This window comes from Pithys albifrons, chromosome 26, assembly GCF_047495875.1.
Source record: "Pithys albifrons albifrons isolate INPA30051 chromosome 26, PitAlb_v1, whole genome shotgun sequence".
NCBI lineage: Eukaryota > Metazoa > Chordata > Aves > Passeriformes > Thamnophilidae > Pithys > Pithys albifrons.
In genome coordinates, this window is record NC_092483.1 from 6,440,865 (window position 1) to 6,458,415 (window position 17,551).

General features: G+C 48.7%; 1 protein-coding gene across 1 annotated transcript in view; it reads left to right on the plus strand.

Moving 5' to 3' along the window:
• Window positions 1–3,041: 3,041 nt before the first annotated feature.
• LOC139683031 (splicing regulatory glutamine/lysine-rich protein 1-like) overlaps window positions 3,042–17,551 on the plus strand; it is a 74,326-nt gene continuing 59,816 nt past the window's right edge. Inside the window, exons 1-2 of the mRNA XM_071577736.1 lie at window positions 3,042–3,151; window positions 3,962–4,123. Of these exons, the coding sequence (XP_071433837.1) occupies window positions 3,042–3,151; window positions 3,962–4,123 (272 nt within the window). The remainder of the gene's footprint in view (window positions 3,152–3,961; window positions 4,124–17,551) is intronic.

Below are 17,551 nucleotides of genomic sequence, written 5' to 3' on the forward strand. Positions count from 1 at the left end.
TGTTGAGGACTTTTGGGAAGCCACTGGGGTCTCTTAGTCCCTTCTTGTGTAACCCATTATCATCTGACAATGGTTTCTGGGAATGCCCCCTCCAGGTGCTGAGGTGTATCCCGTATCCGATCAGGATGGTCATCGTGGCCTTGAACTGGTCTATAACCCTATACTTGCCCTTTAGTTTGACCAGCAGTTCCCTACTCAGCCATGCCAGTCTGTTGCCTTCCTTTCCTGATTTCTTGCTCCTGGAGATTGCCAGCTCTTGCACTCTATGGAAGGCTTCCTTAAAGATCTGCCACTCTTCTCCACTTCCTTATCCCCGAGGGCAGTTTCCTAGGGGATTCCACTGACTCTCTCCCTGAAGAGCTGGAAATTTGCTTTCCTGAAGTTCACGGGCCTAACTTTACTCCTTACCTGACCCATATTCCTCAGGACTGTGAACTCCACCAATGCATGATCCCTGCAGCCCGGGCTGCCTCCAGTCCTGATGTCCCCAATTAACTCACTTACCTTGGTGACCATCAGATCCAATATCGCAACCCCTCTGGTAGGGCTGTCTATTACCTGGCTCAAGAAGTTATCCTCCATGCATTCCAGGAGTCTCCTGGATTGCCTAAAGCCCACTGTGCTACTTTCCCAGCAGATGTCGGGTGGTTGAAATCCCCCAGCAGGGCAAAAGTCTGTGAGCATAATGCCTCCTGTAGCTGGAGCAAGAAAGCTTCGTCAGTAGGCCTTCCTTGATCAAGTGGCCTGTAGTTAGACACCAACCACAAGGTTCCCTTTATTGCCTCAGTCTCTGATTCTTACCCACAGGCTTTCGACCTGCTCATGGCTGTTCTTCAGAGACAGCTCTTCACGCTCATTCCACCTCTTGATATAGAGGGCAACCCCTCTGCCTCTCCTTCCTCTCTTCTGAACAGCCTGTAGCTATCGATAGTCACACTCCAGTCATGGGACATGTCCCACCAAGTTTCAGTAATTGCAACAAGGTTGTAGGTTTCTAGCAGCATGGTGGCTTGTAATGCCTCCTGTTTGTTGCCCATGCTGTGTGCATTGGTGTAAAGGCATCTCAGCTGGGCTGTCGTGCATGTCGCCTTCCTAGAAGAACACCCCTTAATTCCTGTGAGATAATTTCCTGGTGTTTCCTTGTTGGCTTTTATTAGCTCACAAGTCCATGGCTTGTCCCCATAATACTGAATGTGTTCCAGTGTGGCCAGCACACTTCAGAGTCAAGGGGGTGTAGATGCACTTCTGCTGGGCTATTGATTTCACTCCCAACCCTGGCATGCCACCCCTTGATTCATCTCTGCTGAGCCTGGTTTTATCCCCTTCCCCCTTCAAATCTAGTTTAAAGCCCTCTCAATCAGCCCTGCCAACTCATAGACTAGAATCCTTTTCCCCCTTTTAGACCAGCAAATCCCATCTGTTTCCAGCAGGCCTGGTGCTGTATAAATCACCTCATGATTGAAAAAGTCAAAATTTTACTGATGGCACCAGTCTTTAAGCCATGGGTTGACCAGGTGGGTTCTCCTGTTCCTTTCGGCATTCTTCCCTGCTACCAAAGGAATCAAGGAAAACACCACCTGTGCTCCTGTCCCTTCAACCAGTTGCCCCAGTGCTTTGAAGTAATTTTTGATTGCCCTAGGACTTCTCTCATCAACCTTGTTTCTGCTGACCTGGACAACCAGCAGTGGGTAGTAATCAGAGGGCCAAATTAGTCTAGGGAGTCTTCTGATAATATCCCTTACCTAGGCCCCAGGGAGGCAACAGATTTCCCTATGAGATGGGTCCAGTTGGCATATGGGGCTCTCGGTTCCCCTCAGAAGGGAGTCACCCACTACAATTACCCTTCTTTCTTTCTTAACACCCGTAGTTGTGATGCATCAGGTTGACTGACTTGTTCTGGGCAACCCTCCAGATAGACCTTCACCTCCACTATCATTTGCCTGAACCTCGAGTTCCAGAGCCTCATACCTATTCTGTAAGGGCGCTTGGGAAGGTGAGGGAGGCCAGGAGATTCTACTACCACCCCAAGCAGGGACCTGTTTCCATTCCCTCCATCTTTTAAGTCCTCTCCTTCTGTCTGATGGCGAGAGGGTTGGGGATCCTCTGGATCTTCCTGAGATTTCATCTGCTGAATTTCTCTCAGGGATGGAAGGGTGTGACTCCACCAGTCTGTTTTTCTCACACTCCTTGATACTCCTCAGCCTCTGTACTTCCTCTTTAAGCTCTGCCACTAGGCTGAGCAGATCATCTACCTGGTCACACCACACATGGGTGTTGCCTCTGCTGTCCTCTGATATTATTGCCGGGAGTACATGAGTATTACTGTAAGGAAAGGAGCCACAAGTTTACAGCGCGGAGTCAAAGATTCTCCTCACAGAGGTAATGATCAATGCTCAGTTTATTGTTTATTACATACTTTCTTATATCTCATACTTCTAAAAGCACGTGAATAATACAAGTGTACTATTGGCTAAGAGTTACTGTCCATGCGCCCCCGTCTCTGCCTGTTTTGCACGGCCACCTGCATCTTGCTATCTGTCTGCTGGTATTATTCACCGCAAGTTTTGTTTACTTTAGACACAGACTGAAGGACTCTGTGGGCTCACTGCAACCTGCACAGGTGGGGTTGTGCAAGCAGGCTTCTAGCAGCATGCTATGGCCTGTGCTGTTCAGATATTCCTCAACATTACTGTATTGGGTTTCTGTGGCCAGGCTTTTGGTAGCAGGGGGGCTACAGGGGTGGCTTCTATTAGAAGCTGCTAGAAGCTTCCCCCATGTCTGGTGGAGCCAATACCAGCTGGCTCCAGGATGGGCTTCCTGCTGCTGGGCAAGGCTGAGTCAATTAGGAATGATAGTGACGCCTCTGTGATAACATATTTAAAAATGGAAAGAAAGTTATTGCGCAGATGAAAATTGCAGCAAGGGAAGAGCAGAGTGAGAACATGCAAATAACAATGTAGACACCAAGGTCAGTGGAGAAGGATGGGGAGGAGGTAAACCTGGCACCGGAGCTGAGGCCCCTACAGCCCATGGTGTAGACCATGGAGCAGACTGTCCCCCTGCAGACCATGGAGGATCATTGGGGTGCAGAGATCCATCTGCAGTCCATGGAGGAGCCCACGCCAGAGCGGGTGGATATGCGAAGGAGGCTGTGATCTCGTGGGAGGCCCATGTTGGAGCAGGATCCTGCAGCCTGTGGAGTGAGGAGCCCACGCTGGAGCAAGTTTTCCATGGTAGGCCTTGTGGCCCTGTGGGGGACCCCCCGCTGGAGCAGCCTGTGCCTGAAGGACTGAATCCCATGGAGAAGTGACCCACGGGACAGTAGTTTTGAGAAGAACTGTTGCCCATGGGATGACCTCACCCCGGAGAGGTTTGTGGAAGACTGTTTCCCATGGGAGGGACCCCACGGGAAGCAGGGGAAGGACTCCTCTCCCTGACAGCGACAGAAACAACAGACCATAACCCCCATTCCCCATCTCCCTGCACCGCTGGCGGGGAGGAGGTAGAACTTGGAAGGAAGGAGGGGTGGGGGGAAGGTGTTTTTAAGATTATTTCTCACTCTTCTGGTCTGATCTTCTTAGTAATAAATTTAATTAATATCCCCACTTTGAGTCTGATTTGTATGTGATGATGATCAGTAAGTGACCTCTCCCTGTTCTTAACACATGAATCCCTCGTTTGTGTTTTTTCTCTCCTCTGTCCAGTTGCAGAGGGGAGGGAGAGAGCAGCATTAGTGGGTACCTGGCATCCAGCCAGGGTCAACCCACTACAATTACTTAAATGGTGCATTATTTCAAAGGAGAGCATGTGCACCTGGTGAAGCTTAAAGTATCCATTTTTACAAAAAATGTTGGTAGGCAGTATATTACTGAGGTGTACCTCTATGTAATTTTATGTAGTGAGGCAAGATTTAGAGGGAGAGGGTCTTATTTCCTTCTTGGTCCACCTAATTTTTATGAAGTTTAAATATTAAAGTATTTTTCTCCTGGCAATATTCATATAGAAGTAGATCTCACAACACGTCACTCTCAAGACATAAGGACAGACGCGGATCCAGAAGTCCCCTGAAAAAACGGTCTAGATCTAGGGAAAGGTGGAGATCAAGAAGTCACTCTCATTCTCGGTCAGTCCCATTCCTGAGAAATAATACTGTTCTTCCTGGCACATAGTACGAAGTTTTCAAAAAAAAAATCTAACAAACCTTTCAGGTGATGGCAAAGGATCATAGAATCAATTGAGTTGGAAAAGACCTCCGAGATCATCAAGTCCAACCCTTGGTCCAACTCCAGTCCGTTTACCAGATCATGGCACTCAGTGCCACATCCAATCTCAATTTTAAAACCTCCAGGGATGGTAAATCCACCACCTCTCTGGGCAGGCCATTCCAATGCCTGATTACTCTCTCTGTAAAGAATTTTTTTCTTATATCCTACTTAAATTTCCCCTGGCAGAGCTTAAGCCCCTGCCCCCGTGTCCTATTCCTGAGTGCCTGGGAGAAGAGACCAACCCCCACCTGGCTAGAACTTCCCTTCAGGTAGTTATAGACAGTGATGAGGTCACCTCTAAGCCTCCTCTTCTCCAGGCTAAACAACCCCAGCTCCCTCAGCCTCTCCCCATGGGACTTGTGCTCCAGTCCCTTCACCAGCCTTGTTGCTCTTCTCTGGACACGCTCCAGCACCTCAATATCTTTCCTGAACTGAGGGGCCCAGAACTGAACACAGTACTCAAGGTGTGGCCTCACCAACACAGAGTACAGGAGGAGGATCACTGCCCTGGTCTTGCTATCTACAATATTTTTGATACAGGACAGGGTACCATTGGCCTTCTTGGCCACCTGGGCACACGGTTGGCTCATGTTGAGCTTCCTGTCAATTAGTACCCCCAGATCCCTTTCTGCCTGGCTGCTCTCCAGCCGCTCTGTCCCCAACCTGTAGCGCTGCATGGGGTTGTTGTGGCCAAAGTGCAGGACCTGGCACTTGGCCTTGTTAAACCTCATCCCACTGGAATCAGCCCATCACTCAAGTCTATTCAGATCCCTCTGCAGAGCCCTCCTGCCTTCCAGCACTCCCTCCCAACTAGGTGTCATCAGCAAATTTGGTGATGATGGTCTCAATCCCCTCATCTAAATCATCAATAAAGATGTTAAATGGGAATGGGCCCAACACTGCCCTCTGGGGAACACCACTAGTGACCGGCCGCCAGCTGGATGCAGCTCTGTTCACCAGCACTCTCTGGGCCCGGCCCCCCAGCCAGCTCCTAATCCAGCAGAGGGTACACTTGTCCAAGCCATGGGCTACCAGCTTTTCCAGGATTATATTATGGGAGACAGTGTCAAAGGCCTTGCTGAAGTCTAGATAGACCACATCCACAGCCCTACCCTCATCCACCAGGTCGGTCACCTGATCGTAAAAGGAGATCAGGTTGGTCAGACAGGACCTGCCCCTCCTAAACCCATGCTGGCTGGGTCTAATCCCTTGTCCATCCTGAAGGTGCTGTGTGATTGCACTCAGGATGAACTGCTCCATAACCCTGCCAGGCACGGAGGTCAGGCTGACAGGCCTGTAGTTGCCAGGGTCCTCCTTGTAGCCCTTTTTGTGGATTGGGGTGACATTGGCCAACTTCCAATCATCTGGGACCTCCCCAGAGAGCCAGGACTGTTGGATGATGATGGAGAGTGGCTTGGCAAGCTCTTCTGCCAGCTCCCTCATCACCCTGGAATGGATCCCATAGACTTGTGAGGATCCAGCTGGCTCAGTAAGTAACTATATCCTCCTGGAATACAGGGGGGCTATTCAGCTCCCTCTCTCTGTCTACCAGCTCCAGAGGCCAGTTGTCTTGAGGGCCACCTGTGTTACTGGTAAAATCTGAGGCAAAGTAGGTTTTAAAAACCTCAGCCTTCTCCTCAACTTTGTTAACTATATTTCCCTCCAAGTCCAACAGAGAATGGAGGTTTTCCTTGCCCCTCCTTTTGTTATTAATGTATTTATAGAAGCACTTTTTGTTATCCCTAACAGAATTGGGCAAATTAACTTCAAATTCCACTTTTCTTTCCCTGTTTTTTTTTTTTTGCATGACCGAGCTCTCTTCATAAATTCTTCATAAGTAGCCAGCCCTTTTTTCCACAGTCAGTAAACTTTCTTTTTATCCTTGATTTCCTTCAGAATCTTCCTATTTAACCAAGCTGGCCATTCTTCCCCTCCGGCTGGCCTTTCGGCACACTGGTATAGCCTGTTCCTGCGCACTCAAAATTTCCTGCTTGAAACATGTCCATCCCTCCTGGACCCCCTTGTTTTTAAGGGTTGTTTCCCAGGGTATGCTCTGAATTAGTCTTTTAAATAGGCCAAAATCTGCCCTCCGGAAGTCCAGTGTAGAGGTTTTAATGATGGCTCTCCTTGCATCTCTGCATGTTGGAAATTCTACAATTTCATGGTCGCTGTGCCCCAGACAGCCTCCAACCACTACATCATTCACCAGCCCCTCTCTCTTTGTAAACAGTAGTTCTAGCAGGGCCTTACCCCTGGTAGGCTCATTTGCCAGTTGAAGGAAATTGTCCTCTATACACTCCAGGAACCTCCTTGACTCCCTCTTCTCTGCAGTATGGAGCTCCCAGCAGATATCTGGCAGGTTAAAGTCACCCACAAGAACAAGGGCTGGAGATTTTGAGACATCTGCCAGCTGCTTGTAGAATAATTCATCTCCTTCATCATCCTGGTTGGGCGGTCTGTAACAGACACCCACAAAGATGTCAGCCTTGTTGGCCTTGCCCCTGATTCTGGTCCACTGGCACTCAACCTTGTCACTGCTGACCTCAACTTCAACAGAGTCAAGAGACTCTCTAACATAGAAAGCCACCCCTCCACCTCTCCTTCCCTGCCTGTCCTTTCTGAAGAGCCTGTCGCTCCCCATAGCAGCACTTCAGTTGTGTGAGTAATCCCATCATGTTTCTGTGACAGCAACTATGTCATAGTTTTCCTGCTGCACTATGGCTTCCAGCTCCTCTTGTTTGTTTCCCATACTGCGTGCATGTCGCAGGTTTGGCCTAGCTGTTGCCAACCCTGGACTGGCCCCCCCCTTCCCCCTCCCAGAACCTTCCCAGCAAAGGAAAGGGAAAAAAAAACTGAAAAGAAACGCACTTTAAAGAAACTGAACTGAATAAAAAGAATAAATTATATTTACTAACATTTACAAACCACACTGTATACACAATACATAGGATCTCACCCCCCAGGGGAGAGGGGAAGGGAGAAAAGGGGATTGATTAGCTGGGAAATAGGGAAGACACCAACCCAACCCAGAGAAACCGAATGAATCAAAACAAATACAATTAAAAACTCAAGGAAGGGGAACAAGAATGAAACAATCTCACCCAGGACAGGAGAAACACCAGGGACCAGAGGGACCAGACTTCCACCACCTCCCTCCAACTCCTCAGCCAAGGACCGGAACAAAGGAACAACCACTCCCCCACTGCTACGTGGAAGACACGTGTGGAATACTTGTAACTTCCTTAGATACAATGGTTACTGGGGAAGCCATGGGTCAAACCATTACATTCTCCACCCCTTATTCCACACTGGTCTTTCCACGCAATCTTTGTATTATTGCATTTGCTTATATCCCACACACATATATATATATATATATAGTCCATATGCGGTCCTTCAAGGCAGATGTCTTGTCATCAAGGATCAACACCAGCATAAGTTCAGCTTTAGTCCATTGCCTTTTGGTTAGAGTCACAGTTCCAAGTTGAGGCCTAGTCCACAGTTTAGGGCTGCCTTATCGTTGGACATCATGGGATACCAGTACCGGCTTTGTTTGGGTTCTTTCCTCGTCTCGTGTCTGGTTTTCTGCAAAACACAACTCAAAGCACAACATTAGTTCTTCCCCAAGGCTAGATTGCCTTGGGGCACACACTGGATCTCACCATCCTTCCTCATTACCCACCAGGTGTTTCCGGACCCTTGGGCAAAAACAATCCCACAAATGGGTTTGTCTTGGCCCAAGGGAGGGGTAATCCAGACAGATTTCCCTAACATGCCTCTCAAGTGAATCGCTGGAACTTTGTCTCCATCTACCGTGTGGAGGGATTCTGCTTGGGCAGGACCAGCTCGATTGACAGAGCCTCTGGTGTTAACCAACCAGGTGGCCTTGGCTAAATGCTTATCCCAGTTCTTGAAGGTTCCTCCACCTAGTGCCTTCAGAGTTGTTTTTAACAGTCCATTGCACCTTTCAACCTTTCCAGCAGCAGGTGCATGATATGGAATGTGATATACCCATTCAATACCATGCTCCCGTGCCCAAGTGGCCACTAGATTGTTCTTGAAATGAGTCCCATTATCTGACTCAATGCGATCTGGAGTGCCATGCCTCCACAAGACCTGTTTCTCAAGGCCCAAGATAGTATTCCGGGCTGTTGCATGTGGTACTGAATATGTCTCTAACCATCCGGTGGTCGCTTCCACCATGGTAAGCACATAGCGCTTACCTTGGCTAGTCTGTGGCAATGTGATGTAGTCAACCTGCCAGGCCTCTCCGTATTTATACTTGTCCCAGCGTCCACCATACCAAAGGGGCTTCAACCTTTTTGCCTGCTTAATGGCAGCACAGGTTTCACAATCGCGGATAACCTGGGAAATAGTGTCTATAGTTAAATCCACCCCTCGGTCTCGCGCCCATTTGTAGGTTGCATCCCGGCCTTGATGGCCTGAAGCATCATGGGCCCATTGAGCTAGGAACAATTCTCCCTTTTGCTGCCAATCGAGGTCTACTTGTGACACCTCAATCTGTGCAGCTCGGTCTGCCTGTCTGTTATTATCTTGTTCCTCGTTAGCTCGACTTTTGGGCACATGGGCATCTACATGGCGGACTCTCACGTTCAATTTCTTTACTCTGGCAGCAATGTCTTGCCACAGATTTGCAGCCCAGATGGGCTTCCCTCTACGCCTCCAATTCATCTTCTCCCACCGATCTAGCCATCCCCAGAGAGCATTTGTTATCATCCATGAGTCGGTATACAAGTAAAGCCTTGGCCATCCTTCTCTTTCTGCAATGTCTAGGGCCAATTGGACAGCTTTGAGTTCTGCAAACTGACTCGATTCGCCTTTCCCCTCAGTGGCTTCTGCCACCCGCTGGGTGGGATTCCACACAGCTGCTCTCCACTTCCGGCTCCTCCCTACGATACGGCAAGAACCATCAGTGAAAAGGGCATAACGTGTTTCTTCATCTGGCAGCTGAATATATGGTGGAGCTTCTTCAGCTCGACTCACTGACTCTTCCTCTTCTTCATCTGCCAGGCTGAAGTTCCCACCTTCAGGCCAATTGGTTATAATTTCTAGAATTCCAGGGCGATTCGAGCTCCCAATTCGAACACGTTGTGTAATCAAAGCAATCCACTTGCTCCACGTGGCATCGGTGGCATGGTGTGTAGGGGGCACTTTTCCCTTAAACATCCAGCTTAACACTGGTAGTCGAGGTGCCAGGAAAAGCTGGGCTTCAGTACCAATTACCTCTGAGGCTGCTCGTATGCCTTCATATGCCGCTAGGATTTCCTTCTCCATAGGGGTGTAATTGGCCTCAGAGCCTTTGTAGCTTCGGCTCCAGAAACCAAGTGGTCGCCCTCGTGTCTCACCAGGCACCTTTTGCCAGAGGCTCCAGGAGGGACCTTTATCTCCAGCTGTGGAATAAAGTACATTCTTCACATCTGGTCCCGTCCTGACTGGTCCAAGAGCCACGGCATGTGCGATTTCTTGTTTGATCTGCTTGAAAGCCTGTTGTTGTTCAGGACCCCATTGGAAAATGTTCTTTTTACGGGTCACAAAATAGAGAGGGCTCACAATCTGGCTGTACTCTGGGATGTGCATTCGCCAGAAGCCTATGGCTCCCAGAAACGCTTGGGTCTCTTTCTTGTTAGTCGGTGGAGCCATTGCTACAATCTTATTGATGACGTCGGTTGGAATCTGGCGACATCCATCTTGCCATTTCACCCCAAGGAACTGAATCTCTCTGGCAGGTCCCTTGACCTTGCTCTTTTTGATGGCAAAACCAGCTTTGAGGAGAATCTGAATAATCTTTCGTCCTTTTTCAAAAACTTCTTCTGCTGTGTCTCCCCATACAATGACATCATCAATATACTGGATGTGTTCTGGGGCCCCACCCTTCTCCAATGTGGCCTGGATCAGCCCATGACAAATGGTTGGACTGTGTTTCCACCCCTGGGGCAATCGGTTCCAAGTGTACTGCACGCCCCTCCAGGTGAAAGCAAACTGTGGCCTGCACTCTGGAGCCAGAGGAACGGAGAAGAATGCATTAGCAATGTCAATAGTGGCATACCACTTTGCTGCTTTGGACTCCAGCTCATACTGGAGCTCCAACATATCTGGCACAGCAGCACTCAACGGTGGCGTAACTTCATTCAGGCCACGATAGTCCACAGTCAATCTCCATTCTCCATCTGATTTACGTACAGGCCAGATAGGGCTGTTGAAGGGTGAGTGTGTTCTGCTGACCACCCCTTGGCTCTCCAGCTTCCTGATCATTTTATGGATGGGAATCACAGCATCTCGGTTTGTACGATACTGTCGCCTATGTACAGTTGCAGTGGCCATCGGTACTTCTTGATCATTGACTCGGAGTAATCCCACAGCAGAAGGGTCTTCTGAGAGACCAGGGAGAGTAGACAACTGTTTGGACTCTCCTTCAATCACTGTGGCTACACCAAAAGCCCACCGGTACCCCTTCGGGTCCTTAAAGTGTCCTCTTTTTAAATAGTCCATACCAAGAATGCTAGGGGCTTCTGGTCCTGTCACAATGGAATGCTTTTCCCATTGGTCTCCTGTTAGGCTCATGTCAGCCTCTACCACCGACAGGTCCTGAGACCCTCCGGTTACTCCAGAAATAGACACAGTCTCTGTACCCTCATGTTCTGATGGCATTAATGTACATTGGGCACCAGTATCTACCAAAGCTCGATATTTCTGAGGATCCGATGTGCCAGGCCATCGAACCCACACAGCCCAGTAAACCCGATTATCATCCTCGTCCCTCTCCTCCTCCTGGCAGGAGGCAGGGCCCCTCTATTGTTGTTTCTGGTCGGAGCATTCTCCATCTGACGTGTGTGATGCTCTGTCAGAGGCTCCTTCATCAGCATGGGGGGAGTTGTTTCTTTTGCGTCTCGGAGATCGATGTTTCTTTTCCGGGGTCTTTGCTTCAACTATGTGGACAGCTTTCTTGCCAGCTACTTTCCGTTTTAATTCTTGCACTCGGGCTTTAAGTTTAGAGGTGGGTTCACCGTGCCATTTTTTCATGTTTTCCCCTAGTTCGCGCAGAAGGGCCCACAAGAAACCACGCTCACTTTGTGTCTTACTCCTGGGGCTTCCAGTTTTCTCTCGTGCTGCATGAGATGACCGAGAACGGGAGCGGGAATGAGAACGAGAACTGGAACGAGAATAAGAACGAGACCTTTCTTTGCGACCTCTAGAACGTCTGTGTCTAGGTTCTTCTTCATACACAGAGCGTCTAGTATTCCTCTGATGGTCTCTAGTTCTCCCTCGTGCTGCATGAGGTGACCAAGAACGGGAACGGGACCGAGAACGAGAACAGGAACTTGAATGAGAATGAGAACGAGACCTTTCTTTGCGACCTCTAGTACCTTTGCCTCTAGGTTCTTCTTCATACACAGAGCGTCTAGGATTCCTCCCTACCCTTTCCCCACTGTAGAGGGAAGAATGCTGGTGGTTAGAGGGGACTCTCATGGTTTCTGATATTCTCCGTATCCAGTGACACATTCTGTCAACGTGTATCTCATTCTCGTCCATACTTAGAGGGTATGCAGATATCAGACATGGCATATAAGACTTAGGGGCCCCATTCATCACCTTATCCCACATCGGCTGTGTGCATGGCATCTTCTCTGGGACCAAGATGTCATAGTAATTTGGATCGGAGTATATAATCTCCAGCATGGCCAGTTCCCGCAGATACTGGATGCCTTCTTCTGCAGTATTCCACTCTCTCGGAGCACTCACCAAATACTCTTTAAATGGGTATCTTGCCCTCACGGCACGGAGGATTCGGGTCCAGAGACTGGATGCCATCTCCCCCTGTCCCATTTCCTGTTCTATTTCACGGTCTCGGGCAAGAGATCCCAATTGTTGTGCTTCATGACCTTCCAGCACATGACTACTGGCCCCCTGGTCCCAACATCGCACCAGCCAGGTGAGGATGCGTTCATCGGGCCACCGACTGTAATCCCTTCGTATATCTCGAATCTCCTTTGGGGTCAATGATCGTATAATTTCACTTTCCCTCATTATTTCCTGTCCATCTCTCCCACGTACTATTCTCTCTACCTGTGTTTTTACTCTTCCACTCCTTCGTGGAACCTCTCTCACTTCCTTTCTGACCCTCTCACGAGAAGATGGGGATTGTTCAGGCCGTGAAGATGAGCTTCTATGGTGTTCACTCCGGGAGGATGGGCTCCTACGTCGCCCACGCTGTGGAGAGAGACTTCTACTTCGTTCGAGCCGTGGGGAAAGACTCCTAGCTCGTGCACCCCGTAAAAGGGAGCTCCTGCGTTGTTCATCAGGTCTGATGAATGGAGGTAGCACATAGTCTTTGGAAGGCCGGGGTAAGGGCCTTCCCCGGTCATCTATTCCCTCAAATGTAGGTCTAGTATGGGGAGGCGGAATCATACTTCCAAGGGAGGGTTGCCTTTGGAGAGGCTGAAATGGTCCTTCCTCAGGCTGACGGAAGCGCGTTGACCTCCTCTCTTCCTCCACTGGGTACTTGCGTGTGTAGTCAGAGCACCAATCGTCGAATGTTATTCTATCCCAGGATGCTCGCACCGTCCCTTTCCTTTCTCCAGGCATGCCTCTGGTCTCTTTTGGGCGTGCCCCCAGTCCCATTAGGTGTGCCCCATCCCTTGTGACCACTCCTCCCTCTCTGGCGGCTGCTCCCTCTTCTACTGTGACTATTCTTTCCTCTTGTGCCGTCGCTCCTTCCATCGTCACAGTAGTTTCTTCCTCTCTCGCAGCTGCTTCTTCGTCTACTTCTTCTTCTTCTTCTTTTTCTTCTTCTTCTTGTTCCTCTTCTTCTTCTTCTTGTTCCAATTGCAGAGGTGGCTCTATGGGTTTTGTAGTCTCCTTTGTCCTCGTTGTTTTCTTCTTTATGGGGGCAATGATAATCTTCCAGTCCATAACTTCAGTTTGAGTTCCCACAGAGCGAATAGGAACTGTATCCGCGTCGGCTTGAGTTTGAGCTTCAACTGTGGTCTTGGTGGGTTTAGTAGGAATGGCCGCTTCCAGATCTGCAGCTTGAGTCTGAGTTCCCACAGAGCGAATAGAAACTGTATCGACGTCGGCCTGAGTCTGAGCTTCAACTGTGGTCTTAGCAGGCTTAATAGAGATGGCAACCTCCAGATCTACGGCTTGAGTCTGAATTTCTACGGAACAACTGGAAGCTGTATTAGCTTCAGCTTGCGTCTGGGTTTCAGCCGTGGTTGTAGCGGGGACAGCAGAAATAGCCTTGTCCAGATTTGCAGCCTGAGTTTGGGTTTCTGTCGAGCAAACAGAGGCTGTATTAGCTTCAGCTTGCGTCTGAGTTTCAGCTGTGGTTGTAGAAGGGACAGCAGAAATGGCCTTGTCCAGATTTGAAACCTGAGTTTGGGTTTCTACTGAGCAAACAGAGGCTGAAACTTGAGTTTGGGTCCCTACAGAGTGAATGGGGGCTTTGTTGGCCTCTGTTTGAGTCTGAGTCTCAACTGTAGTTTTAGCAGGGACAGCGGAGGTAGCCATGTCCGGGTCTGCAGCTTGAGTTTGGGTTTCTACAGATGGGACGGAGGCTGTATTAGTTTCAGCTGCTTGAGTTTGGGTCTCTACAGAAACAACATCGACCTCATGCTGTGTTTGGACTTCACTTTCGGTAGCCTGAACGGGGACTGCACAGGTCTCGGATGGCATATCTCCATATTCTATCCTGTCCTCAAGCCAGTGACAGTAGTCTATGGCACATCGATAAGCACTAGCCAAGCCCCAACACAAAGCAGAGACTCGCGTATACGGGTCCTCATAGGAAAAACACTCTTCTGATAAACAGCGGGCCACCTCGGCAGAGTCACACACTTCTTCTGGCGTGAACTTCCAAAGAGCGGAGGGTGAGATACGCCCTAGCACTTTACCGAGATCCGACCAAGGCCCATCCCACCCAGGGACTGGCCTGTCCAAAGCCCCTTCCAAAGTTCCAGCGAGTCCCCCAGAGGCATAGCCTTTCTTAGGTCTGAAACAAGGGAAGCAACAAAGTGCCAGCATTCTTCCAATCTTATACAACAGTTTCATTACCTTCATAAACACTAGTGCTGTCACAACACAATTTAGGTAATAACTGGGACCAATTGTAACAGTAGGGATCTCTCTCAATAGTCCATTAATGTCATAATTTAACAGACCTTTAATGTCAAGATTCAGGAGGGCCTTACATGGATGACAATTATCAGGCAGACCTAGGTATGTCCCTAGGAGACCTCTCAGAGTGGGAGTAAGCATTAGCACCATCAGTGTGTAAAAGAATAGAAAGACACTTAACAGGAGGCCTTTCACTACAAGAGACTGCCAGGCCATGCCAGCATGGTTGGACTGACCTCCTCTGGTACCTCTCAGGTATTTGCTAAAAAGGGTGAAAACCATTCTTTCTATTGTTTACCTTATGCCTGAGTCCTCTGTTCCCAAACAAAAACCTTGTTTATAACAAAAAGATACTCTTTTGATAATACCACTTCAGTTGGCAGTTCTCCCGGCCACTGTTCTCTAAACAGAGAATTGTTTACCAAACAACTCAAGGTCAGTATCTCGGTGGAACCTCCAATAATGTCGCAGGTTTGGCCTAGCTGTTGCCAACCCTGGACTGGCCCCCCCCCTTCCCCCTCCCAGAACCTTCCCAGCAAAGGAAAGGGAAAAAAAACTGAAAAGAAACGCACTTTAAAGAAACTGAACTGAATAAAAAGAATAAATTATATTTACTAACATTTACAAACCACACTGTATACACAATACATAGGATCTCACCCCCCAGGGGAGAGGGGAAGGGAGAAAAGGGGATTGATTAGCTGGGAAATAGGGAAGACACCAACCCAACCCAGAGAAACCGAATGAATCAAAACAAATACAATTAAAAACTCAAGGAAGGGGAACAAGAATGAAACAATCTCACCCAGGACAGGAGAAACACCAGGGACCAGAGGGACCAGACTTCCACCACCTCCCTCCAACTCCTCAGCCAAGGACCGGAACAAAGGAACAACCACTCCCCCACTGCTACGTGGAAGACACGTGTGGAATACTTGTAACTTCCTTAGATACAATGGTTACTGGGGAAGCCATGGGTCAAACCATTACAGTGCATTAGTGTACATGCACTTCAGCTGGGCTGCTGATTTCACTCTTAACTCAGGCTTTCCATTCTTAGGCTGATCTTTGGAGAACCCAGTTTCAATCCCTTCCCCCTTCAAACCCAGTTTAATGCCCTCCTGGTTAGCCCTGCCAACTTATGGGCTACAGTCCTCTTGCTCTTCCTTGAAGGATGAAGCCCATCTGATTTGAGGAGACTGGGTACCATGGAGTTTGCCCCATGGTCAAAAACCTCAAAATTTCGACGGTGGCACCAGTCCTTTAGCCACCTGTTGATGAGATGAGCTTTTCTACTCCTCTCATTATTTAACTCCTCATCCATCCCAGATGCACAGGAACTAAGGCAAATATCACCTGCGCTCCTGTTCCATGAACTGACCGACCCAGTCCTTTAAAGTCTTTTTGAATCATCCTGGAATTTCTTCCACTAATGTCCTTGCTGCCAGCTTGGACTGCTAACAGGGGATAATAGTCTGAAGGCTGAATTAGTTCAGGAAGTCTCCTACTAATATCCCTCACCCTGGCCCCGGAAAGGCAGCAGATCTCCCTGTGGGATGGGTCTGGATGACATATAGGGCCCTCTGTCCCCTTCAGAAGAGAGTCACTGACTACAACCACCCTTCTTTTTCTCCTTATAGCTGCGGTTGTAATCCGTCTTGTAGTTGGTGTCGAGCCAGGAGGCTCTCCAGGCAAATCTTCTTGGCTGTTTTCTGCCTGACTTTCTGGGTCCAGGGCTTCATATCTATTCTTTAAGGGCACCCAGGGTTGTGATGGGGTTCGAGAGAGGGTTCTTTTACCTCTCCGATCAGGGACCTGTTTCCATTCCCCCCCATCAATTTGGTCTGCTCCATCTGCCTTATGACAGGAGGGGCAGGGCTTCGTTACCTCTTGTTGGACTCCCTTAGGGGTCAAAAGGGTTTGACTCCACCAGTCAATTTCCTTTTCACTCTCTGTAATGCATCTTAGTCTCTCTACCTCTTCCTTAAGCTCTGCCACCAGGCACAGCAAGTCATTGACCTGCTCACATTGTACACAGGTGCCTCCCACACCATTCTCTGGTACCAATGCCAGGCTCACACACTCTGCACAGCCAGAGGCCTGGGTGGCTGCATCCATCTTGGAGGGTAGTGTCTGTGTAGGCACACTCCATGTAATAACAGCAGCAGTGGTTTTCATTTTTCTGGAAACCATTACTAGCTTTAGTGAAGTTGGGGAAAGAGAAAAAAAACCCAACAAACAAAAAACAAAACCAGAAAAACCCCAACAACAAACTCACCTATGAGAGCTGGTTGTGCCCTGTCTGCTAGCCCTGCCACGCCCCTGTTTACCTGCTCCTGTTGGATGCATGAGCAACTGCTGTCACTGGTGCTCCTTTGGAGGCTCTTATATAGCCTCCCCTAGCACCCGCTAACGAGCCTGACCCACCCCTCACTCACCTGAATCCGTTTGGAGGAGTAGCCATGCCCAGGCAGGAAATGGAATGGAATCCCTAAATGCTTTAGCCAGTCCCTAGGGCTTTGTTTGTGGAACAAAAGAATAGAAAGTAATTTTTTTGTTCTGAGTGTACTGATTTTTGCTGAGATTTAGTTAATTTTCTTCATAGTAGTTCATTTAGTGTCTACAGGTGTAGTAGGCTGACCTGGCAAAATGCCAAGTACCAACTATAGAGTCAGAGGCCCCCACCGCTGAGGGAAAGGGAGGAAAAAACCCTAGAATTAAAACTTAAAATGGCAAGGTTTTTATATTTACACAGAAGAGATAAAATTAAAAGCCAAATGCAATATAACACATAAATACAAAGGTAAGAAGAAACAACAATAACTCCACACTGCGTCGCCTACCCAGTAATACAGATTCCACCACCCAGACCCACAAAAACACCCCAAAAGACTCTTCCTGAGAAACATCCAACAAGAGAGGAGAAAAACCAACAATAAAAAATGTTTACTTCCCCAAACCAAAACAGCTGTGAAGTAGCGGTCAGCGGCAGTGAGGCCTGGTCTCGCAGAACAACACAACACGTCCTTCCCAGTCAAGTAGCTGTGAAGGAAAAGGCAGAGGCACCTCCCTCACTTGCTTTTATACCTGATTTGATGTCAGATGATATGAAATATCTCTTTGGTTGCTTAAGTCTGATGCCCAAAGAGGAA